The following is a 26,854-nucleotide window of genomic DNA, read 5'->3' as shown; positions in this document are numbered from 1 at the left end:
TTTTTCTGAAATCTGCCTGCTCATCATCATTTCTTATAGCATAATAGTATTTTATTACATTCATATACCACAACTTGTTTAGCCATTCCTCAATTGATAGACATTTGCTCAATTTCCAACTCTCTTTTGGGGCCAAATTCTAAAGCTTTCTGGAATGATGACCACTCCATAGCTATTTCCACTAATAAAGCTATTAATAGTGGATTATTGTGCCTTTCTTTCCATAGCCATTCCAATAATTGCATATTGGGTTTTTTTTTTTAAGAGCTTCTTAGCCAATTGAATGTGCGAGGTAGAATCTCAGAGTTGTTTTAGTTTGTATTTTAGTTATTAGTAATTTGGAGCATTTTTTTTATATGGTTGTTGATAGCTTGGATTTCTACCTTTGAACTACCTCTTCATATTCTTTGACTGTCTGGCGGGAAAGAGAGTGTGTAAGAGAGAGAGAGTGAATGTGTGTGTTTGAGAGAGAGAGAGAGAGAGAGAGAGAGAGAGAGAGAGAGAGAGAGAGAGAGAGAGAGAGAGAGAGAGAGAGAGATCGATCAGACCTTTATTAAAAAAAATTGTAGCAAAAGTTTTTTCCCCTTCTGTTTTCCTTTTCCAGTAACTTTTCTTTCTTGTTCTTGTTGCATTGATTTTGTACAAAACCTTTTCAGTTTTATGGGAGAAGCATTCATTTTCACCATCTCCTGTGATCATCTCCTTTGTTTGATTATTAGGCTTTCTTTCCCTATCCATCGTTATGGAAGGTGTTTTTCCCCATTCTCTTCTAATTTGTTCATGATATTACCTTATATATCTAGGTTGTATAATTGTGCTGTATTTTATGAGATGTTCATTTAAGCCTTATTTCTCTTAAACTGCTTTACATGCAAGTATAGTTGAGGTAAATTTATTTCACAGATTTAAGGGACAGGTCCATTTGTCTATGTCTGTGTCTGTATCTGAGTATCTTTGTATCTTATCTTTGTATCTATTAATATCTCTCTGTCTCTGTCTCTCTTTCTCTCTCTCATCTGTCTGCCGGTACCTGTCCTTGGCGAATAAGATTCTGAAAAAAGTACTGTTATAATACTTTTTTGAAAACATGCTTGATTGAATGCATTTTCCTGATTAGCAAAGATGTATGTGCCATAATTTACTGATGCTGAGTTAGTATTTTAATTTTTAAAAGAGAATTTTTTTCTTTGTTTACAGTGCTCATATATCTCCTATCAACATCTTGCCAGCCTCTGCAGAGTAAGTAGCATACTTAAGCTGTTAACACTGAAATAAAGAATTTGCATTCTTTCTACTTAGAAATTTAAGGCAGTTCATTTAGTGGCTTGATTGTGTTTACTTTATATCAAAACATTATATAGAACTTCATAACACTTAAGTAACTAGTGACTATTTCATGACATGATGCTGGATAATAATTTTTAAAAAATTATAGAGACAAACATTTCTTTTACTTAATTTTATAATACCAATATAAGATTTTTGTCCATTTATGAAGTGTACCTTGCTATCTACAAAAGATTTTCAGTTATTTAATAAAGTTTTTCAATTCAGTTACTCTTTTAGTTCTCCTTTGTCTTATTGTTCCTAAGGCTATTTGTCCTCATTTTGAGCTGCAGTTTTTCTAGCTCCCCCATTTTCCTAGTCTGACACCTTTGCTTTGGCTTGCCTTTCTTTCGATCACAGTCTTAATCAATAGTTCATTTATATCCATCCCTTGAATCCTTTACCCTCTGGTCCTTTCCTAAAGCATCATGCCTTGGAAAACTCCAGTCAGTCATCAGGTATACCTGTGTGGTAGACATTGTACCATGTAGACAGTTAACAATGAATGGAAGGATCCCTAGTGATGAGCTTATATTATAATGGGGTAAAAAACAAACATATACACAATAAAATATAAAGTAAATAAATGTGTAAACAAATACACTCATAAAATAGTTTAAGTTGGGTAGGACCAGGAAAGGCTTTATGCAGAAAGTGGTATTTGAATTTCCTTGTAAATGAAGAGGGAATATATTCCAGGCATGGAGATGTCCAGTGAAAAGGCATGGGGGAAGAAAGAGATAGAGGGTTTTCAATAAAAAACAGATCATTTGGCTGAATTGCAGAATGTGGAAGGGAGAGTAATATCCAGTTAGGCTGGAAAGTTAGATTGGGACCAGGTTGTATAGAGATTTACAAGCCAAATAGGGGAGTTTTAATTTTATCTTAGAGTCACTAGGAAACCACTGGAGTTAGTTTGGGCAGCATGCAGTGTGTAGATTTGACTGGAGTGTTGAGAAACTTGAGGCAGGGAGACCAATTAAGAAGGTGTTAGAATAATCTAGATGAGAGGTAATAACGAAGCTGAACTAAGGTGGTAGCTGTGTGAGTCTGGATTCAAGAGATGGGAAGGTAGAAACAAGTAGCAAGATTCAGGACCTGATTGGATGTGTAGAGTGAAGGAGAGTGAGGAATCATAGATAATGTCAAGATTATGAACCCAAAACACTGAAAGGAAGGTGTTGCCTTCAACAGAAATTGGAAAATTGGAAGAAGAATGGAAGCATATGTGGGAGAGGGGGACAAGTAATGAGTTTAGCTTACTTTAAGATGTCTGTGGGATATGGGTAAATCCTCTTGGTTCATTGTAGCTTTAACTGAATGAGTAAGGAATGAATGATCAGGATGACTATCACAGTGTTATTGGTATTTGTGATGTCTTTTACTTGGACAACTTTATCTATCTGATAAGACCTTATACTTTCATGATAATAATAGCTGATGTAGTACTTTTAGGTTTGCAAAGCACTTTGTATACATTATTGCATTTTAGTTTTATGAAAACCTTGAGAGATAGGTGTTGTAGGGTATTTTCATTGCCATTTAACAGATGAGGAAACTGATACTTGGGAGTTCACTGCCTAGCCTACCAGTCACACAGTTAATTATCTGAGGTGGAATTTTTGACGTGGGTCTTTTGGATTCCCAATTCCAGTGTTCTCTCTATAACACATGCTACCTCAATTCAAAGGTAACAGAGCCAAAAAAAAAACTTCTAAGGCAGTATCTTATACTGGTTATTATTCTGGTCTTCCAGTTTATAGCCTTTTCACTTTTGTAGTATTGTCAGTTTATAGTTTTCTGCATTTGTGTCATATTTCCCTACTTCTCTTTATATTTTCCCTCAGTCATCTTATTACCTCCCATAGGTTTAATTGTTATATCTATACAGAAGAATCCTAAACCCAAAATCTAGTTCTCATCTCTCTCCTGAGCTGCAGTCTTATAGCCTTTACTGCTTATTGGACATCATCATTTGGATGTCCCATAGGTATCTCAATTTTAGTATGTCTGAAATAGAATTTGTTATCTTTCCCTGCCAAATCTATTCCTCCTACTGTGCTTATTTTTGTCAAGGGCACCATCATTCTTGGCACCATCATCCTTCCTGTCACTCAGGTTCATAACCTTGGAGTGACCCATGCATGATTCTTCACACTTATCCCCTCTCCCCCAATCCAGTAGGTTGCCAAGGCTTATCAGTTCTATTTCTGTGTCCTTTCTCACTTCCATCCACTTTTTACTGCCCATGGTTACTATCCTAAATCTCTCTTTAAACACTTCTTTCTTAGACTGTTGCAGCAACCTGCTTCCCCCACCCCCACCCCCACCTTGACTCTCCTTTACTTAATGTTAAGTTTTGTTTTTTTGTTTTGTGGGGCAATGAGGGTTAAGTGACTTGCCCAGGGTCACACAGCTAGTGTCAAGTGTCTGAGGCTGGATCTGAACTCAGGTCCTCCTGAATCCAAGGCCAGTGCTTTATCCACTGCGCCACCTAGCTGCCCCCTCTCCTTTACTTAAAACAGCTTCCTTAGAGCTGTCAAATTGCTATTCCTAAAGCACAAGTCTGACCAACTCATTCCGTGACTCAGGAAGCTTTAGTGTCTCTAAGGATAAAATATAGATTCCTTCATGTTATTTAAAACCTTTTACAATCTGGCTCTGCTCTGTTTTTTTCACATTCATTTCACATTTTTCTCACTTATACTCTCTACATTCAAATTGGCCTACTTTGTTTTCTTTTTGCACTGCAATCCATCTCTGATCTCTATACCTTTACACAGGATGTTCCCTATACTTGGGATTTTCCACCTCTTCTCTCTCTCTCTCTCTCTCTCTCTCTCTCTCTCTCTCTCTCTCTCTCTCTCTCTCTCTCTTTTGGGTGGGGCAATGAGGGTTAAGCGACTTGCCCAGGGTCACACAGCTAGTAAGTGTCAAGTGTCTGAGGCCAGATTTGAACTCAGGTCCTCCTGAATCCAGGATCAGTGTTTTATCCACTGCGCCACCTAGCTGCTTCCTCTTCTCTTCCTTTTTCTCACAGTCCCCAGATTCCTTCAAGGCTCAACTTATGTGCCTTTCTTTGATTCTCTTCCTGTTTATGCTTTTCTTCCCTATCCTCCCAATCTTGAAATTGCTTTTTAAATATTTCTATTTACTTACCTGCATACATGTTGTGTCTCGGTAGATTATAGACTTTTTCAGGGCAAGGGCTTTTTCATTTTTTTTTTTCTGTAGCCACAAGGCCTTTCATAGTAACTATGTGTGCTTAACATAATGCTTGTTGAATTGAATTAAAGCAGAGACAGTAACTTATGAACTTGGTATCTTCCCTGTGCCTAGACTACCAGAGGTGTTTAATGCTGAAATTTATTTATACATAATCCTTTAAGAATGTTTTAAAATTTTTAAATCTTCATATTAAAAAAATTCTGAAAAGATTAGATATAAAACTTGGCAAATTTTTCTTAAACACATTCTCTGTTTTGTAGCATTTTAGAAAGAACAATCAGAGCAGCTGTGGAACAGCACCTTTTCGATCTGCAGAGCAGCATAGATCATGATCTAAAGAATTTACAACAGCATGGTGTGGGGCATAATAATGAAGCAAAAAATATAAATTGTGATGGAGAAGGATCTAATAACCAGTAAGAAACCTGTTTATATTCTACTAATGCAAGAATGTAAAGTTGATCTTTAATGTGCAGTTTGGTTTTTATTTTTAAGTAAACTTTCTGCTTAAATTTATCAAACTCAACCCATTTTCTTCAAAAGTAAAAGGCCAAATTTTTTTGCTTTTCTCTTAGCATTGTCTTGTCATTGCTATTTCTTAAACAGGAGAAGACCCATGTTGTAGTATTTTACTGTAGAGCAGGACAGTATTTGTCCTTTCTGGTAAATAAAATCCTTCAATTTGGAACAATTCAGAGAATTATATATCAATTGAGAAGATTAGGGGGCAGCTAGGTGGCGCAGTGGATTAAGCACTGGCTCTGGATTCAGGGGTACCTGAGTTCAAATCAGGCCTCAGACATTTGACACTAACTAGCTGTGTGACACTGGGCAAGTCACTTAACCCCTATTTCCCCGCCAATAAAAAAAAAAAAAAGAGAGAGAGAGAGAAGACTAGGAGAAATTTACAAAGGCTTAATGGCCCTTGAGCTCTGATCTAGCCCTAAATTTATGGTTCTATGATGGGAAAACTGGTCAAAGTGATCGATGAGGAGTTATTACAAGGGTTAAATATGGATTATACAGTAGAGCAACAATTTAAATGTGAGGTGAAGCTGAGAAATATTTGAAGAAGATAAAAAGAGAAATCCAAGTGAAGTTTTTTTATAACATGGGTTGAATAAGAGAGTGCAAATAATGTAGAAGAGTTTGCATGTGGAAATTATCTTCCAAAGGATACAATAGAAGCAGATTTCTTAGGACATCTTGTTTTGTTCCAGTGCTTCCTTTATTCTAGTCAGTTACCATACACATTTGTGTGTACAACATGACTGTTTTGTTGGGCCTGTCAATTGACAAAGCAAATCATATGTCCTGTTTGGTGGCATTTTAGCACTGTTATCTTTGTATACAGAAAAGGCTGGCATATTTTCTTGAGATATTCCAAGTCCATTTGAATAATAACAGTAATAATTATAAATGGAATTTATATCATGCTTTACAGTTTGCAAAGAGCTATATAAATATTATTTTATCCTCACAACACCCCTTGGAGGTGGCTGCTCTTATTATCCCCATTTTATAGATGAGGAAACAAAGGCAGACAATGATTTGCCCAGGGTTACATACCTAGTAAGAGGATTTGAATTCAGATCTTGGTGATGCTAGGTGTGATACTCTCTCCACTATACCACCTTGGTAAAATAAAGCCAAGTCTGTAGTAAGTAACCATTCTGTATAATGTCATAGAGTACTATAATATAAATTTTTATAGTATACTGACAGCTATAAACTTTTCTTTCAAGGTCAATTACTAATAATTGTTGTTAGGAATTGTTGAAATCAGAATAACTCAGTAACTCTTAGTTATTGATTACTTGTAGATAAAATAGCTTCTAAATTATCTTCAAGTCATTTCGCAAACTGTATGCCTTCTCAGGCTAAGTAGAGAGGGGGGTAGATTAAGAAGCCGATATTTAATAAAAAATATGTGTGCATACACACATATGTACACATAAATATATATGTATATATTTTTTGGTATTCTATGTGGCCTAATAGTCTTTTATCATCTTTGTTACTAGGGATGCTATTGCTGGTGATATTAATGCTAGTGAGAGTAACAGAGACTGCTCTGAAACATTGGCTAGCACACATTTAGAAAATGAACTAATTCAGCCTGATTTTTCTTTTGAGAATGAAAAAAATGACCAGGTAAGACCCAAAGAACAAGTAAGCTGTTCTGATTTTCCATGTCATATGCTGTTTCACATTCATCATTTTCTCATATTTTTTCCTTTGAGAATGGTTGTAGTTTAGTATCTTCACTAATGGATAGATTAGTGTTGCCTAGAAACTGTAGCTCTTTCAGTTTGTTTTTACATTGTTTTTATTATATAAATTGTTCTTTTTCTGCTCATTTCATCCATCAGTTTATAAAAGTCCTCAATTTTCATTTTTAATATTTGTTACAGTATAGATTGTTCTTTTGGGTGTGCCAAATTCACTTTATCAATTTATTTAAATCTTTGCATAAGTTTTAAAAGTCATCTATTTCTTACTTCTTACAATATAATAGAATTTCATCAAATCATATACATATTTTATTTTTCCCTAGTTACATGTAAAAACAATTTTTAACATTCTTTTTAAAAATTTTGAGTTCCAAATTTTCTTCCTCCCTTTCTCCTACCTTCCCTGAGATGATAGGCAGTTTGATATAGGTTATATATGTGTAATCATGCAAAACATTTCCATATTAGTCATGTTGTGAAAGAAAACACACTCCTCTCAAAACAACCCCACCAACATGAAAAAAATTAAGTAAAAAATAATATGCTTCATTCAGCATTCAGACTCTTATCAGTTCTTTCTTTGGAGGTCATTTCTTCTTTGGACACCATCTTTGCTTTCCAGTTTTTTTCCCACCATGAAAAGAACTGCTATAGATACTTTTGTAAATAAAGGACCTTTCTTTGAGCCCTTTTGAGCATTGGTCTTGCCCTTGTATAGCTGCGTCAAAGGGTATTTGTTAAGTACCTTTTTGTTGCTAAAAAGTAACAAGAGTTTTCTAACTTGCTTATTCCAAATTGCTTTCCGTATTTGTTATATCCAGAGGGGTGCTAGAGCGAGCTCATATCAGCTTTTGAGATCATTTATACATTCAGCATTTATACCTTGGAAATTGGCAGGTGCTACAAATTAGGGCTTGGTTTATTATTTTGTTGATTGTCTAGACTTAAGAAGAAGATGGAGAAAATGTTAATAATGCAGATTAAACTTAAAAGTATGTCATAGTACATTTTTCTCTCCCACAAAACTGGTTGTTAAACATTTATCAGCCTACCACTGCTTGTACCCATTAATAAGTCCACCCTTGATCAATGTACCTGTTTTCCCATAATCTCTCCAACATCTGTTATTTTCTTTTTTTGTCATCTTTGCCATTCTCATGGGAATGAGATTGGATTTCCTAATTCCTTTAATTTGTATTTCCCTAATTAGTAACAATTTAAAGTATTTTTTCATATGGCTAAAGGTAGCCTGGATTTCTTCCCTTGAAAACTCTCTATTCATATCTTTAGGCCATTTATTTATACATTGGAATGGTTCTTTTTTTAAAAATAAATTTGAATAAATTCCTTATATGTTGGAAATGAGACCTTTATCAGAGAAGCTTAGTACAAACTCCCCCCCCCCCCCACCCCCTTACCTCCTCCCGGTTACTTGTTTCCCTTTTATAACGTCAGCTTTATTATATTTCTTTGTGCTGAAAGTTTTTATGTATTCAAAATTATCCATTTTGTCTTCCGATACTATTTTTCGTTTGGTTATGAACTTTTTTCCTATCAATCTGATAAGTGATTTTTTTCCCACCCATGTTTTTCTAATTTGTTTCTGTTATGACCTTTTACATCTAGGTTATATATCCATTAAGAGCTGAACTTTGTATAAGGTGTGAGGTGTTTTAAATTTAATTTCTTCCATACTTCTGTCCAATTTTCCCAGTTTTTGTCAAATAATGGGTCCTTATACTAGTAGCTGGGATCTTTATGTTTATTGAAGACTAGGGTATTAGATACATTTGCTTCTGTATGTTGTGTACCTAATTCCATTGATCATAGAGTGTGAGTAATCTGTAAATATTTGTAATGTTAAAAAAAAAACACATTCAATAAAACTTACCAAAAATTAAAGCACTTAATCAGATTTTCTAAGTAAATGTCAAAGACAATTACTGCCAATAAATTAAAATGGAGCAGATGTAAATTATTATTTTGAAAGTATTTAGGAGAAATTCATCTAAATGAGATTACTGAGAACATTTCTAATCCATTTGCTGTTATGTTTGAAGTACAGTTTTGCTCACAAGTTTGTTTTATGTTTCTCATATTCAGTTAAGGGATTTTTTTGGTATGTTGTCCCAAGTTCTTAATCATAAACTAGATTAGAATAGCTTCTTTGTCTCCATTAAAATTTAAAATTGTGTGTATCTAATGCAGAAATCCATGGAGCATTTGGAAATATTTCCTTGGTTACTGTTTTCTAGTGTAATACTGTAGCATATTGCATAAGGCAGGTTCTTGTAGTTGTCCTGAAAGAAAAGGCTTAAAAGAAGAGGTACTGATAAAGTTGGTATGTAAGAAATAACTGTTCCTTTCTGTTATCCTCTCTTACATGCTGGAAACAAGGCTTAAAAATGAATTGGAAAGACCTCTGGATAGAGAGGGGGGTAGTCCCAGTCATGTGATCTATGTAATTTCATTTGATAGCAGTGATATCTTTTCCTTCCATTTCTATAAAAAGATATCCAGATAAACAACTAAGAAGGCTGACTACAGCATACCGAAGAACTACATCTTGGCCCTTAAAATAACTTTGTAATTGATAGTCTCCCAGTCTGTTAAAAGAACTTGGTCCTTGCCTCTTCCCCTCCCCCTGACTGTGAGGCCAGCTCTATCCATTATAACCATATTGCTTCTCAGACTTAAATGTTTGCATATCTTTTGATCAAGTTTTGGTGTGAATCATGATGAGATTTGTGCTTTTGGGTTCTTTGGACATAATTATATTGAATGTCTAGCTTTTCAAAAAGTTTTGCTTTCTTGAAGGTACAGGTGAACATTATCTTGCCCATTTTATAGTTGAGGGAAATGAAGGCTCAGAGGCTGTGATTCTTGTTTGGTATTTGAAAAATGAGATCTCATGTTTTTTAGCAGATAAATTGTTTTCGAGCTTTTTAAATGTTAAAAATTATTATTGTGATGTTTCTTTTACCTTTAATTGAAATTTCATTAGAGAAATTTTTGGTGGGAATTGTCAGGTGTTTTATGTTGTTATTCTGTCTTGTCTGTCACTTTCTGACCCTATGGGACCATAGTATGCCAGACCCTTCTATTCCCCACTATCTCAAACTTAATGAAATGGAATAATAGGTTCTATGAATATTTTGAGATAGCTGAGATAGAAGATTCAACCTGAATGAAGCCAAATTTTTGAAATGAATTTGTTTATGTGTAAAAACTCTAGCATATTTCAGAATTACAGATTATCCAGATAGGCTAGAATATCTTTTGTCTATTCCTGATGAAGATAATTAAAGAGTTGTGGATTGGGGGGGGGCGGGGACAATGAAGGTTAAGTGACTTGCCCAGGGTCACAGAACTAGTAAGTGTCAAGTGTCTAAGGCTGGATTTGAACTCATATTCTCCTGAATCCAGGGTCCGCTACCTAGCTGCCCCCAAGAGTTGTAGATTTTTAACAGCTGTTATTTTCATTTACAATTTTTAGTTTAAGTGCTGAGTTTTTACTTTATTACTCAGAGAGTTAAAATTTTATTGCAAATAACAGTTATGAACTGTAGTGGTCTGAAAGTAGCTTAGAATATAAGGAAATCAGAACTGTTCTCATATTTCCTCTAATGCTGGTGGTACAAACAGTCCTTTGTTTTTCCTCAGACTTTTTTGAATCATATATAAAAGGTGTTTTCTCCTTGAAGTGTGTATGTAAGTGCATATTATTTTGTAGATTTTAAATTCTTGGCTCTGCAAATAAGTGTGTATGTGTATACAAATTGTGCATTTTATACATATGTGTGTTAACAAGATGACTTTAGTAATTATAGTCAAGTAGTAAGATAGGCCTTTCACTTTGGAGGTAAGAACAGAGATTACTTCAAAGAGTATATTGCTGTTGCTTAATTTTCTTTCTTTTTTTTTTTTAAAGTGAGTCAAGTGGGGTTAAGTGACTTGCCCAGGGTCACACAGCTAGTAAGTGTTGTGTCTGAGGCTGGATTTGAACTCAGGTACTCCTGACTCCAGGGCCAGTGCTCTATCCACTGCGCCACCTAGCCGCCCCTGTTGCTTAATTTTCAAAGTTCATAATAAGAGTGCCTGGGGTTATTGATGAACTGATTGGTAATACCATGTTGAAGTCCACCATTGTGCCAAGTTTTCATTTCTTCATTTTCCCCTTTAATCTTTTTTAAAAATTTAATTTTGTTACATTTTAACTGTCTCCCTCTGTCCCTCCCTACCATACACTAGAGAAAGCTACTGTTTGATGCAGAGTTATAAATACATGGGAAAACATGCTATATACACTTTTATTTTTCAGTTCTTTCTCTGGAGATAGGTACATCTTCCTTTATAGGTTCTTTGTAGTTGATTGGAATATTCTTAATCATTTACATTCATTCTATTGTATACAATGTTTTCTTGGTTCTGCTCACTTTATTCTTCATTAATTCATGTAAGTGTTTCTGTGTTTTTCTAAAATCATGAGCTCATCATTTCTTATAGCACAATATGATTCCATCACAGTCATGTACCACAACTTGTTCAGCCATTGCCCAGATGATGGGTATTCCCTCAATTTTCAGTTCTTTGATGCCACAAGAGCTACTATAAATATTTTAGATCATATAGTTTTCTTTTCCTTTTTCCCTGTAAACAGATTGGTAAACAGATCTAATAGTGGTATTGCTGAGTTAAAAGATATACACAGTTTTATTAATCTTTGTTCATAATTACAGATTGTTCTCTAAAATGTTTGGATCAGGGGGCAGCTAGGTGGTACAGTGGATAAAGCACTGTTCCTGAATTCAAGAGGACCTGAGTTCAAATCCGGCCTCAGACACCTGACACTTACTAGCTGTTTGACCTTGGGCAAATCACTTAACCCTCATGGCGCCCCGCCTCCCCCAAATGTTTGGATCAGTTAGTTCACAGTTCCACCAACAATGTAAGAATGTCCCAGTTTTTCTACATCCCCAACATTTGTCATATTTCCCTTCCATCATTTTAGTCAATCTGTTACATGTGAGATGGATGATATCTCAAAGTTGTTTTAATTTGCATTTCTCTAATCAATTATGATTTTAGAGCATTTTATATGACTACATATAGTTTTGATTCCTTTATTTAAAAAGCTGCCTGTTCATATCTTTTGACCATCTTAAACAAATAATTTGTTGATTAAGGAGAAACAGGATTGGGGGGCGAGGGGAGATCACTAACAACTGGGCAAATCAAGAAAGTACTCTTGAAGGTGACACAAATTCACCTTTGAAGAGATCTAAGGGTTCCAAGAAATGGAGAAGAGGAGGGAGAATGCTCCTGATAATAGGTGACAATCTGTGCAAAGGTGTGGAGGTCGGAGTTGAAACATCATGTAAAGGGAAAAACAAGTAGGTTGGTTTAGCTGGAGCATAAATTGCTGATAATATGTAATGAGCCTGTAAAAACAGGTTGGACCTATTCCTATGAAGATTGGTTGAAGTAATCTGGGATGTTCAGCCTAAAGATGACTCTTGGGGGGGTGGGGGGTAAAAATGAGAGTTGTCTTAAAGTATTTGAAAGGCTGTTTGTGTGTGTGTGTGTGTGTGTGTGTGTGTGTGTGTTTAAGGTGGATTTGTATTCTTCTTAGTCTTGGAAGGCAGAACTAGGAACAATTGGTATAATTTGGAGACAGACTTGGGCTCAGTGTAAGGAAGAATTCTTAACAATTAGGGCTATCCAAAGGTGAAATGTGCCTGGAAAGATATCGCATTCCTCTTCATTGGTGCAGCTTTGATAACTACTTACTGGGGTTGTTAAGAGAATTTTGGGCCAGGTAGATGGCTTTTGGAAGGCCTTTATGACTCAGTGCTTCTGTGAGTATGTGATGGAGAGAGGAATAAGTTTATAATCTCTCCCTTCCATCCCCATGCCCCATCCCCTCCCCCTCCCTTGGCTGCAAGCATATAGTAACATCCAAAAGTTGAGCCATTATAGCTCTAAAGAATGAATGTAGGCCAGTAGTCATTAAATACCCAAGTGCATTTAAGAACAAGTCAATAGAGCCACATAATTATAAAATAATGCTAACATTTTTTAAAAATAATATTAATATGCAGATAGTGGATCTTGTACAGATATATAGACATCTATATCTAGAGTCTTGCACTGTTTTTAATCTTGTGGTTATTATAACCAAGGAGCAAGGGTACAGTCACTGAGAAAGCATAGTGAAATATTACACAATTTAAGTCAAAGAGCAATGTAGCCAGTTCATGTTCGTAATGCCCAGTCTTAGCTGGTGGTCTCCAAATAATAGAATTGGAAGGAAACTTAAAGACCTTGAGTTCAACCTTCTTTTGATGGATGAGGGAATTAAAAATTGATATGAGAATCTGAGATTATGCTTTAAAATCTCTAGGTACTATTACTGATACTCTTCCTTGGATTTCATCTGTACATGTGCTAACAGCTAGGGAGTAAAATCAAAAGAAAGTGATATGGGGTGACTTCCTTTTTGGAGGTAGGCACTGTGATTGTGGAAGACTACAAATACCCTCAGTGGGACTGTCTTTTTGTCATGTGTGGGAATGGTAGATGATGCAAGACCCTCTCTCTGACTTTGCCTTGATGACATTCCAGTTTTGAGGGGAAACTGGTATTGTTATTTTTCTTTGTACCAAATGATATCAGTGTCCTATTCATCATTTAAATGATATGATAAAAGAGTAATGGAGTTGAACATTTGACTGTCCATTTGCCCTACAACAAGTACTTCGAGACTTTAAAATTTTTTCTCTAAAGTGTGTTTGTTTTTGCATTAATTAACTTATATTAGCTTAATTAAACATGGTAATGATTCTGTTTTTGTCATCAGTCTTTAGGTATACTGTTAGAGCCATGTATAGAACATAGTGATGATGAAGATGAAGATGTTCAGAGGTACATATTATCTTATTACTTTTCCTTCATTCATTTGGGGAATTGTAACTCTTCAGTTTTTGTTTTGAAGTTTAAATCAATGTTGTTTATATTCAGATATTGTTAGGACACAATAAGAATCAAATGCCTTGTTAATTCTAGTTGCAGAGACTATTCTTTGTAAGTGTAAATTTCTGCCAGGTAGACCTGACCTTCTTGGAAAGTATTCAGGAAAAACACTTGCCCATATTATTAGAAGAAGCACCTAAAACTTTTGAGTTATTTTCAGAGCAAGTTAAAACTTCTCATTGTGCTTTACTACTTATTAGTGCCTTGAATGATTTTCTCAATTAGTTACTTTTTAGTATCTATTAGTTTGGATAACTAATAGATTGGGGTAACATATGTTTCCACTAATATGTATAGGGTATTTCCATTTCCTTTTGAACTTAGCATTGGTGTGTTCATACAGGTGCTACATGTATGTTTCCTTGGGTGGCATACTTAGGAGGCAGTAATTTGACTCAATGAGTATTCTGATTAATGACTGTGTAAAATTTTGGTACTTTTTTAGGAATACAGGCTTCCTAGAATGCTTTTACATATACCAAGTAGAATTTGTGTCTATTAATTCTTGTTATTTGCCTTATTTTACTATACTACTTTGAAAAAAAAAAAGACTTTTTCTAAGGAAATCATGGATTTATTTAGCACTTGGGTTTACCTAGGTTTATTTGAAAGAGTACATTGCAAATGAAATAGTAGTCAGTTCTGTGAAACTTGGGAAATACAAAGCTTCCTTGCCAAATTGATAATAGCCAAATTTGCCATGGCCAAAGTTGTTTTAATGTCACTGTCTCGCTTCCTCAATGCATCACATAATTGTGAGTTGGGAACCTGTTCTCTGAGAGTAAGTAAATTCTTTGGAGTCATGTCTCTGGAGGATCCCCACATTCTTAAGGTCCACAGACTCCCTGCTCACAGTAGTTCCTTTTGCTTCCTTTCAGGAGGCAGGAATGATCCTCATTCCAGCCCAGGGAGTGTTGAAGCTATGGGCTGAAGATGTAAGATTAACATCATTAACAGGCATCCCCAGAATGATGACATCTGGATCTGGTAGAGCAATAAGGATCCATTTAGTGAGGACTCAATCTTTTTGGAAAACTTCTTCCCTCTTCAACTTGTGTGTAGGTTAGCAAACTTGTTTCTGGAACCAAAGAGCACGTTGGTTAGGTGGATTAAGACTTGCATGTTTAATAGCTACACTGCTAAAAATTAGGTACCTAGGTCACCTATGGTACTACTTAGCATACAGTTATACATAAAATGGAGCCCTTGGGGCCCTTACTCAGTTTAGTCTACATATACCCAGCAAGAACCAAAATGAGAAAATGGATTACAGATTTTAGTTTTTTAACCCTAGTTGTAATCCGGAACCCTCTCTGGGTGAAGGAATAGCCAGGTAGAAACAGCATAAATGTGTAGTGATATAAATGGTCACATGTGTGTGCAATAGTTTTCCACACTTCTTATGTATACTACCTGTACTCTTGATTGAGAAAATAGGTAGAGACAAAATATTAGACCTTTTAATTCATTTTCTTACAATACTGTTTTTGTAAGAAGGAGGAAGTCTTTTAGTGAAAATTTAAGGTGATTTGACTTAATTCTACATTTTGAGGGAAGAAGAATGGCTTAGAACTACAATTTTAAAAATTCATTTGTAACTAAAGCTCTCTTTTCCCCCATGGCTTGTACATTTTTACGAAACACATTCAGCCACATCTTCACTTTTTTTAAACTGCCATTTTCATTCAACAATTGAATGTTCTGAGAAGGAAAGGAAAAAAAAATTCCTTGAAACCTACTTTGAAACAAGTGACATTTGTACAGAAAATTTCTTTCTAATGTACCTTGGTTTCCATTGTTTGTGGATTTTCTTTTTTGAAAATAGTTTATTTTGTGGGATTTTTTTTTTTTTTTTGGTGGAGGGGTGGGGGGAGGAGAGGGAGGAGTTACTCAGTGTTTGTAGGTCCAAAGAGATTCTGTGGATCTTTCTGGGTAGTGTGAAGTTCTCCAGATATAGGGCTCCAAAGAATGTACATATCTCCAGTTGCCAGTTTCTCTTCTCACATTCTAAATGCTAACTGTATAGGGGAAGAAAGGAATTCAATTAAGGAATGTCTAATTGATTATATAGTTTCTTCTTTAAAAAAGTAATTAATCTCTTTTGTGTTTTTAGAAATGAGTGTGTGCCATTTGATGACAGTGGTAAATCTTCACAGTTGGCTATGGTAAGAATTTTCTTTGCATGTATCATTTCTTTAGCTTTCTTGCCCCGCCCCCCCCCCCCCCCCCCAGTTGGAACAGTTTGACATTTTGTGTTCACACAGCCATTGCTCTTGGTTGAGCTTTGAATGGAGGATTTAAATTTCATCACTGACAACAAGTATGTTGTAATTAAGTGGCTGTTTGGGGTTGGTACTTGGGTTGAATTTGGATTACAGACAGGGATTTTCTAGTCTAAAAAAGACCCTCGTATTTAATTTTCTCCCATGAGGGCATGTAAAACTGAAAACTTTGATGAGTTTGATAGTGAAAATGTGAGCAAGTTTGGTTGGCTGTAGAAGCATAAATATGCTATAATGAATAGTATAGGTATGTTCTTGTTACTTAAAACTGGATCGCTTTGTTGTTAAATGTAGTCCTTGTTTTAAATATAGGATTCTAGTAGCAAGATATGTGATTTGAATGCCAACACTGAAACCGAAGTGCCAGGAGGTGAAAGCGGTGGTGGTGTTCATGGAGAAGTAGCGTGTTTGCATATCCCCCATTTAGAGCTGAAGAGTGTTTCTGATGGTGATAAATGGGAAGGTAATTTTATACATTTTCCCTCCCCTCCCCTCCCCCAAGTTAACCTTGACGTAAAACAGTGAGACAACTGCCCTTCATCAAGCCCCAGATTGTTTTTATTATTTTTCTCTCAGGTGGTGTTGCCAGGTATGTTTTTGTTTTTGATGTGATAAAATGTTTGAGTGTGAAGCTCTTGGGAAACTTTTGAGCAGGAAAGGGCCTAGTCAGTCTCATTAGCTGGATGAGAGAGCAAGGAAGATATTTTGATACAACTTTACAATTTATGTTTATCCAGGTCCTAGAAAAATTCCCATAGAACTTCTGTATCGTTTTTAAGGACATTTCTAAGGGGAACATAATACAGTGACCCCATTCATAAAGGCATGGATTTGCATAAAAAAAAGAGGTCTATGCTAAATATAAATTTAAAAGGAAAGTTATAGCACTTAGAAATACAGAAGCAATCCATTGTTGCATACCTCTTCAGCCAGAAACAACTAATTCACTCTATTCCATTCTTAAATCAGATTTGAAGTGTATCTTCCTAAGGAAATAACTAACTCTTTCTATACCTCTTTGATGACTTTGGCTAGGGGTATAGTCTGAAGAATTAGTGTTAAAATTATGGGGTATAGTTGTAGTTTTAGTGAAAATTCTTACCCATCTGCATTGTTTTTATTTTTACATCTAACTTTATTCTTTAAGGCTTTCTTGTGTTAATCTCTATAGTTACCTTTCTTATTTGGTTTAGATATTTGGCATTCTCAGTAGTATATCACTCTTGTCTTAGCTAGATTGAATTTGAGCCAATTTGTTTTCCTCTTAAAAAATAACTACTGGGGGCAGCTAGGTGACACAGTGAATAGAGCACTGGCCCTGGATTCAGGAGGACCCTAGTTCAAATCCAGCCTCAGATACTTGACACTTACTAGCTGTGTGACTCTGGACAAGTCACTTAACCCTCATTGCCCTGCAAAAAACCCCAACCAAATAAAAAACTACTCTGCTAAATAAAGAGCTCATGTTAACGTGTTACAGATCTGACTAGTACAATATTGCAACTTAAATATATTAACTCTAAGAGATCCAGCAGGTGATTCTTTGAATTGAACAGGTGATCCAGAAGACCCTAATGATTAGTTTTAATAGGAGAGGACTCTTATTTGTGTCTGGAAGGAATCTTCTTTAAATGAGCAATTGGTTTCTCTGAGATGAGAGTAAAGCCAGAATAGAACATATCTGTGTCTTGTAAGAAAATGCCAAAAACTAAAGTAGCATCTTGGGATCATTGGTTTCAGGGCAACTAATTAGCATGGAATAGTGTTTGTTCTTTATTGCTAGGAGAATATTGTTAAGTCCTTTATGTAAAGACTTAGCCTTATGGCCCAACCTAAAGGAAAATTAAATAAGCCCCTCTCGTTTCTTTCCTTATCTAGACCTATGCGTATATTTTGAAATTAGTGATAGGAGTGTCCCAGAATCCAGTGGAATACAAATCTCCCTTTTCTTTTTATACCTATTTGAAAATTACTTCTTGGGGTGGGGAGATTGCTCCTGATACTACAGCCTGGGTTACATTGTTCCTTCATTTTGGGGTAAGAAGGAAAAAGAGTATTAATAGGCTTTGTCATCCATCAAGGTAGGGTTAATAGGTTTCAGGATTGATAGTGAAAGCCTTCATAGAGGAACAGGGGACCCATAAGAAAGTCTTCCCCAGTGATTACAGGTTATTATCCAGAGACATAGCTGTTGATAACATCTGACATAGTGTGTTCTGACCAGCTCAAAGTAGATAGGCAGTTTGGCATACTCATGGCTTCTAAATGTAGCTTCACCATCCATTCTCTCACTAACAGAATTAGTAGTGTTTTCTTTTGATGAGAGCAATGTTGTGTTAATTCAACTACCTAACTTAGGATGTGCAGGGACCTGAGATAATGGGTATCTCTTTGGTTATATAGCTAGTTAGCAAAGAAGTGGATGATTCCTAATAAGTTTTCACCTTTTTCTCCCTCGCGTAAATATGAGACTTACATTTTTTGTAGAGCTGAATGCATTATCAATAGAATGGAATTTGAGAGACATTTTTAGTATTATAGCTAGCCCCAGAATAGTCACTTGTTAAAAAAGGGTCTTGAATCTTGGAAAAATGTTTACCCTCTTCTTAAAGGGAATCATAATCTAAATCTGGAAGGAAATGTGACAGGAGCCAATCTTTGCTAATGTTATTGTGCAATTCTTAGTGTAATAGTAGAAAAACCTTTTTTTTTAAAGTATCCAATTGGGTGCTCCATGTTATGCTTTTAAAAACAAAACAAAAAATCTTAAAAGAAATAAAAAACACCACTAAATTTTTATTTTAATTTTTGCCTTGCTTAAATGGAAATGTATGTTTGTCTGTTTTCAAAGTTTTGGTCAGTACTAATTTTGTTAGGTAAACTTTTTTGAAGAATTGAATGAGTAACTTGGCCCAGGAAAATGTTTTTTGTATCTTTCGGCTTTGTGTTAGTTATGTGTATGGTTTGTTCTGACTGTGCTGTGTGTTCACTTTAGTATTTTTGCCATTTTTTTTCCATTTTATTAGCGTCATGCCCTATCACTTTCCCCCTCATTGATTTCAAAACAATGCATCTGCAGAGAGATGGGGAGGGTAAGTATGGTTCACCATAGTTTAGTTTTCTGCCTTTTTATGGTTTATGATTTGTTTGCCTTACAATTAGCCCTTCTCCTGCTGCCCCCATTTCCTGAGAATGTCTTTATGGGTAAAAATTTTACCCAGAGAAAATGGCTTTTGTTATTTCCCCTTTCTTTCCCCAAACAGGAGAATTCTTATAAAAACTTCCTACTGATTTCTTATTCACTGGGAAGCAGGTACAAGGGTTTGTTTGTTTTTTTAAAAATCACTTTATTGCTGGGTTTTGTTGTGTTGCACGCTTTGAATTCAAGTCAGTTACCAAATTTATCTTGGTGGCAGAAGGAAAGTGAGGTATATTTTTATTCTGAAAAAATATTAACGGTTCTAAAGTACCCAGAGACAAATGTAAAAATAATCTACTAGGTGATCCTTAGCTGTCATGACAAGGGAAAATTGCACATTTGAATTTTGACACTGTCAAGTAATCTCTGAGAATCAAAGACAAATTTTAAAAAAATTGATCTGAGTAATGCCCATGTTAATCTGTTGTTTCTTATTAGAGGAAAAAAAATAGCCTTCATGTATAAATGGCAAACTTCTTTGTTTCAAATGGTATATGAAGTTGATTTTGTATTTGGAGTGTTTGTGGAGTGCTTGTCTGTGTACTTCGTTTATTGATTTGTGTATGCAATTGTTTTGTTAAAGTATGTTACTGTATACTGCTCTAAAACAGTTTTGTGCTTAATTATTGAAATATGTTATACTTTTGAATTCCATAAAGGATAAATAGACTTTGAATTTAGTGTCTATCAGGTAAATTAGCTGTCTACTGGCTATAAATAAGTAATTTTTAGAGCTTTTCAAACTCTAGCAGGCCCCTGTAAGGGTTCCTGTTGGTAAATGAGTTCTCTAGGATAAGATAGAGCCTCTTGATTCTGAAAGAGCATCTTCTAACAATTAGCCAGGAGCCAGCTGACTTATTTGGCAAGATTTGGCTCTTTCTAAATGTAAATACAAAATGTTTTTTCTGAACAATGCCATTTTAATTTATTTTTTAAAGAGAAAAGTTAAGAGGAGGGTATCCAACTAACCTTGAATAGTCAAAAAACTTGACAGTGTCTCTTCTCATCTCTTAAATTTTGTTTTTAAAAATGTAAACAGACACACACAAGGGAAGTCCCTTATGTAAGAATAAAATTCATGTGGGGACTATTAAATAATTATTCTATAATGTTTTAAAGCTATATAATAGGCTTTATTGGAGACCTTACCATTCAAAAGCATTAATATTTTTAAAATTATTTTAAATCACATACGATATGATTGAAAGGGGACATAGTTTAATTGAGTGCCCTTTACATTGGTTATAAATTACACATATTCATACTGAATATGTAGTTTCTTTTGACACTAGAAACTTTATCCTTTTTGGAAATAGGAAACCCATGGTACCATTTCTTTGTGTTCTGTTTTGCAGAGCCATTTCCTGCTTTTAAGTCTTGGCAGGAGGATTCTGAATCTGGAGAAGCTCAACTTTCTCCTCAAGCTGGGAGAATGACTCATCATCCTCTTGAAGAAGACTGTCCACCTGTATTGTCACATCGTAGTTTAGATTTTGGACAGAGCCAGCGGTTCCTGCATGATCCAGAAACTTTGGATTCTTCATCTAAAGCACTTTCTTTTGCCAGGTATGCATCTACTTTTTGTAATGTACTAGAACAGTTAGCTATGAAAGGAAACTTGTATTGGGTGGATGTTTTGTTTAATTGAAAGAATCATTTGTTATTTAAAAAACTCTCTTGGAAGTCTTTCCCATAGGTTCCTCAGGTTGTGCTGACCAGCTGCATTAAGTATGAGTGTGATGCTGCTAATAGCTTAAAAGCCTCTCTGGGTTGTGTCTATTTCTCTTTACTTTTTATTAGTTGCTTCTCTATGCCTCAACCCTATCTCCTTTTGTCCTTCCAAGTTGACTTTTTCTGGTAGCTTTTTTTTTCCATGAAATGTTCTTAGGGACCATTATCCCTTATTTAGTCAGAGCAGTTTGCAGAATAAGTTTAAACCAGTTTTAAACAGTATCAAACAAAAGTACAAGTTGTGTCAGCTAACTTTACAATCTTTAGCATATGAAGTCCTTACTCTCTTTGATTTTTGCAAGATTGATACTGTAGACCAACTTCATGGTCTTGGTATCTTTTGGAAGGAGCATTTTTAAAAATTCTATTTATTTATTTTCTTTTTGGTGAGGCATTTGGGGTTTAGTGACTTGCCCAGGGTCACACAGCCAGTAAGTGTTAAGTGTCTGAGGCCGAATTTGAACTCAGGTCCTCATGATTCCAGGGCTGGTGCTCTATTCACTGTGCCACCTAGCTGCCCGCCCTTGGAAGGAACATTTTTTTTTTTTTTGGTGGGGCAGTGGGGGTTAAGTGATTTGCCCAGGGTCACACAGCTAGTAAGTGTCAAGTGTCTGAGGCTGGATTTGAACTCAGGTCCTCCTGAATCTAGGGCCGGTGCTTTATCCATTGCGCCACCTAGCTGCCCCTGGAAGGAACATTTTTAAAATGCTTTCTACTTCCCTCAAAATCTAGATTATTAGTTCATTCAATCTCTGATGATAATGTTAAATGATATTTCATTAGTCTTTGCCAATGTGTACATTGGGTATCTCTTATTTTTTAAATCAGGACTCGAAGAGCATCCTTTAGTTCAAAAGATGACAAAAGGGAAGATAAAACACCGTATCAGTTGGTCAAGAAGCTACAGAAGAAAATAAGACAATTTGAAGAACAATTTGAAAAAGAAAAAAACAGTAAGGTGAGTTAGTCATTTTTGCCAAATAAACAAGTAGAATAATAGAATGCTAGAGCTAAAACTTTTGATGTCATGTAGTCCAACCCACTTAGACTGGGGTTGGGGTTGCTTCCATATTGAGTAGAACTCTGGATTTAGGAAGGATTCTAATCCCACTAACTAATTGAACACTAGCTGGGTGACCCTGAGTAATGGCATCTATCTGTCAAACAGGATGTTTTTGAAACTCAAATAAATGGTGCATGTAAAGTGCTATGCAAACCTTAAAGCACTATCTAAAATGTCAGCTTTTATTATCCATTAGATGGAGGAACCTCTGAGGCTCAGGGAAATGAAGTGACTTGCCTAAGGTAATTTAGTGGCTGAATTTATACTAGGACTCAGTTCATTGCTATTTCAACAACTAAAATAACTCTAGCTGAAATATCTCTCAATCTCTCTTCTCACTACTACTACCTCTGTGTAGATTCTCATCATCATCCACCTGGACTATTGCAGTTGTCTCATCAGAGATGTATTTTCTCTCTGCTGTAATGTGCTTCAGACTATTGCCAAGCAAATCATTTTTATGTATAGATTTGGTAGCATTACTCCTCTTTTCACATTAATCCTATGCTGATAAAATCTTCAGTGGCTTCCCTATTGCCTCTGCAGCAAAGCAAACTCCTTTGAGGAAACTCTAATGCCAGACAACTTGATATCACTCTACTTTCTAGATTACATTCAAGTATTCTGTGCTACAGCCAAACTTGACTGCTCTTTTTCCTCCAGATAAGTCCTGCTTGTTTCTGCCTCTTTGCTTGTTCGTGTTTTTCCCTGTGCTTGGAACATCTCATTTCTCCCCTTGCTTCACTTACTGAATTTTCTTCCTACCCCATTTTGAAAGTTTAACTCAAATGCTGATTCCCTTTTCAAATCCTTCCCTGATTTGCCCACTGGATGATAACCTTTTCCCAAATACTCTTTTTTTTGGTGAGGCAATTGGGGTTAAGTGACTTGCCCAGGGTCACACAGCTAGTAAGTGTCAAGTGTCTGAGGTCAGATTTGAACTCAGGTCCTCCTGAATCCAGGGCTTGTGCTCTATCTACTGCGCCACCTAGCTGCCCCTCCCAAATACTCTTGGTCCTCACGTTGCATTACACAACTTTATTATTGTATGCCAAAGTTATCTGTACCTCTTATTTATCTCCCTATATGATTGGAAGCTCTAAGAATATAGAAATAATAAATAAATACCTACTTTTTTTTCATCTTCCCTAGTGCTTACAGTGCCTGGGACACAAAGCTCTATTTCTTTATTAGACAATAAATTAGAAATAGAACTGCACCTGTGATTTCATTATTATAAGAAGCTCCTGGATAAGGAAGCTTCCTCCCATCAATGCAGATTGTCACCTTCTCTGCAACTTCTGTATTCTTAGAGAGTTTCCTAAAGGAGAGGTATAAAAACATGGTCTGTTTGTCTCATGAGACCTGAATTTATTAAAATGAAATTGGTTACATATGGTTTAGTGGCTAACCATTATATTTGAGTTTGATACCACTAGCCTTACTCACTGAGAGAGGTTATGTTACTCTTGTTTATCCAGTAAATATCAGAGTTGGGATTTGAACCCAGATCTTCCTGGCTATTAGGCCAGCTCTTTAAGCCGATACTCCCTTGCTGCCTCTCATACAATACATAATTGAAGTGAACCAAGACTTGCATTTTTGAGGCAGATGTTTATCATTGACAGTCTGTTATCATCTTGTAAAGAATATACATATAAAAGTCTTAAGTTAGTCTTTTTAAAGGATGAATTTGAAAGCTTCTCCTTTTATTTACAGCCCTCCTACAGTGATATTGCAGCCAATCCCAAAGTTTTAAAGTGGATGACAGAGCTCACTAAACTAAGGAAGCAAATTAAAGGTATATAATGTGTGCTCTCTCTCTTTTCCTTTTTCCCTTCCTCCTTTCCTCCCTTTCCTCTTTCCTCCCTCCCTTCTTCCCTTCTTCCCTTCCTTCCCTTCCTTCCTCCCTTCCCTCCCTCCCTTCCTTCCTTCTTTCCTTCCTTCCTTCCTTCCTTCCTTCCTTCCTTCCTTCCTTCCTTCCTTCCTTCCTTCCTTCCTTCCTTCCTTCCTTCCTTCCTTCCTTCCTTCCTTCCTTCCTTCCTTCCTTCCTTCCTTCCTTCCTTCCTTCCTTCCTTCCTTCCTTCCTTCCTTCCTTCCTTCCTTCCTTCCTTCCTTCCTTCCTTCCTTCCTTCCTTCCTTCCTTCCTCCCTCCCTCCCTCCCTCCCTCCCTCCCTCCCTCCCTCCCTTCCCTCCTTCCTTCTGTATCTTTTATCCACTCAAATATAAGCATTCGTGTTATATAATACCATCCATACTTTGAAATTTGCTCCTTTTTCATCTTGGTAATCATCATGAAAAAGAAAATGTGCTCATTTTCCAATTCCTGTTGCAGAAGTGTAAGAATACTATTTGAGAAGACTTTGGTAGTAACAGGGCAGTTATGGTTTTCTAAGCTTATTTATATTTGAAACTTGCCAAATAGCACATAAACACTTGAGAATCTGAAGACTTGTGGATAGCTTTTTTCTCACTGAAGAGTACATATTTAATGTCTGTTTTGTTTGGTGGTATTCTGCATGATGAAATAAAAATGCCTGCACTGAAGTTTTATTTTAAGCTCACTTCTGTTATGCATCTCCAAAGCAATTCTTGCTGTATGTTTGGTCTAAGTTTCAGAGCATGTAATTCCAATTGATTAAATTGACCTTTAAAGAAAATACTAAATTAAAAGCTGTGATTTTATAGATTATTCAATTCTTGTCTGTAGCAGTCTCCAATTCCTAGCTTCCCTTTGGCTTCCTTTACATCTGATCACACCTCACCTTCTGTAGGAATCTTTCCTGTCACTTCCCTTTAAGATTACCTTTCATTTCCACTGCATATATTTCGTATATTACAGTCATTTGCATGTTGTTACTTCCATTAGAATGTGAACTCTTTGAGAATAGGAACCATAATTTTGCCTGTCTGTATTCCTAGCACTTAGTACAGTGCCTGGCAAAAAGTAAATACTTAATAAATGCTTACTGACTAGTAGTACCTAAGTAAAAATTTCTGGTTGGGCATTAGGCAAGAGATGAATAAATGTGAGCTTTTAATTATTTGATAAGTGCACTGAAAGTAGCACTAAGTACAATGTGATCTGTTTACTGGAATAATCCCCCAATATTCATTTTTTTTAGATTCTTTTTATTTAGTTTTTCAAAACCAATTCTCAGAACTCTAGGATTTCATCACACATACTGAATGGCAATTTCTCCATTGCAAAGCTATTGTCTAGATAATATTGGCAGTTCACTTATTAAACTGGCTAGCCTGGTCATTATTTATTGTTGGTGTAATATCAACATTTTGAGATGATTGAGGTTATGTGCTCATATATTGATGTTCTTGTAGCACATCACTTCTCTCTCTTGACTCATTCTGATATAAAAACAATCATTGTTTGTCCTGTTGAATTCTGAATTGTAGATGCAAAGCACAAAAGCTCTGATGGGGAATTTGTACCTCAAACACGTCCACGCAGTAACACTCTTCCAAAAAGCTTTGGCTCTTCTTTAGACCATGAGGTTGAAGAGAATGAAGATGAATCCAGAATCATACAAAAGGAGAAAAAGCCAACAAAGGAGGCAACACTTGAACTTATTTTGAAAAGACTTAAAGAGAGGCGTGTGGAAAGAAGCCTTCCAGAAGACATTAAAGTAATCATGATTTCATGTCTTAAACTCAAGCTTAAATGTGATTTTTAACTCAAAATAACTTGTAGAATCCTTAATAAAAGTCAACCTTGAGTGGTAGTGTTATTCACAGATTTAGACTGGGAAGTGACATTAAAAGTCATCTAGAGGGGCAGCTAGGTGGTGCAGTGGATAAAGCACCGTCCCTGGAGTCAGGAGGACCTGAGTTCAAATCTGGCCTCAGACACTTGACACTTAACTAGCTGCGTGACCCTGGGCAAGTCGCTTAACCCTCATTGCCCAGAGAGAGAGAGAGAAAGAGAGAGAGAGAGAAGAGGTGGAAAATCCGACGGGAACATCCTGTGTAAAGGTATAGAGGTCAGTAATGCATTGCAGTGCAAAAGGAAAACAAAGTAGGCCAATTTGAACGTAGAGAGTATAAGTGAGAAAAATGTGAAATGAATGTGAAAAAAACAGAGCAGAGCCAGATTGTAAAAGTTTTTAAATAACATGAAGGAATCTATATTTTATCCTTAGAGACACTAAAGCTTCCTGAGTCAAGGAAGTTGGTCAAACTTGTGCAAGGCAATTTGACACCTCTAATTTGACACTTACTAGCTGTGTGACCCTGGGCAAGTCACTCAACCCTCATTGCCCTGCAAAATAAACAAACAAATAAATAAAAGTCATCTAGTCTCATACTCTCTCATTTTACATTGGAAAACTAAGGCCTAGAGGGATGAAGTAATGTGCTCCAAGTCATACAATAGTAGGGTTGGGGTCTGAATCCAGGTTTTCTGACTGTGTATCTAGTGTTCTTTCTCTTGCACCACACTCTTCAATCACGGCTGGTCCTTCAGTTTTTCCCTCCCTCTCCTATTCTCCTGCCCAAATATACAATGCAGTTTTATTCCTTTTAGCCTCCCACAGACTCTCCTTTATTTTTATTCCTACTGTCTCCTTCAAAATGCAAACTGTAACCTTTTCTGTCCTCTTTTCTCTCCTATCTTTCATATTCTCTTTTCCCTGTCTTAGGAAGCCTTCCTGAACTAACATCACCTAATTCTGTTCAATGTCAATCCAGTGGAACCAATTCTCTCTTTATTTTGCTGTCATAGAATAGTAGAAGGTGGGAGGCC

The 26,854-nt window shown here is 36.0% G+C and overlaps 1 protein-coding gene across 5 annotated transcripts in view; it reads left to right on the top strand.

Annotated features, from left to right (window-relative positions):
• The window catches only part of FAM13B (family with sequence similarity 13 member B), a 131,822-nt gene that overhangs the window by 88,859 nt on the left and 16,109 nt on the right, over positions 1 to 26,854 (top strand). For all 5 annotated transcript variants that reach the window (XM_043981962.1, XM_043981964.1, XM_043981963.1 and 2 more), the window contains 10 exons: positions 1,198 to 1,239; positions 4,815 to 4,970; positions 6,579 to 6,708; positions 13,648 to 13,712; positions 15,934 to 15,985; positions 16,415 to 16,565; positions 20,657 to 20,867; positions 21,861 to 21,990; positions 23,815 to 23,896; positions 25,510 to 25,739. In XM_043981962.1, the coding sequence (XP_043837897.1) occupies positions 1,198 to 1,239; positions 4,815 to 4,970; positions 6,579 to 6,708; positions 13,648 to 13,712; positions 15,934 to 15,985; positions 16,415 to 16,565; positions 20,657 to 20,867; positions 21,861 to 21,990; positions 23,815 to 23,896; positions 25,510 to 25,739 (1,249 nt within the window). The remainder of the gene's footprint in view (positions 1 to 1,197; positions 1,240 to 4,814; positions 4,971 to 6,578; positions 6,709 to 13,647; positions 13,713 to 15,933; positions 15,986 to 16,414; positions 16,566 to 20,656; positions 20,868 to 21,860; positions 21,991 to 23,814; positions 23,897 to 25,509; positions 25,740 to 26,854) is intronic.

This window comes from Dromiciops gliroides, chromosome 2 (genome assembly GCF_019393635.1).
Source record: "Dromiciops gliroides isolate mDroGli1 chromosome 2, mDroGli1.pri, whole genome shotgun sequence".
NCBI classification, from domain to species: Eukaryota; Metazoa; Chordata; class Mammalia; order Microbiotheria; family Microbiotheriidae; genus Dromiciops; species Dromiciops gliroides.
The sequence above is the reverse complement of the archived record's forward strand: the minus strand, read 5'-3'. Positions and strand labels throughout refer to the sequence as shown.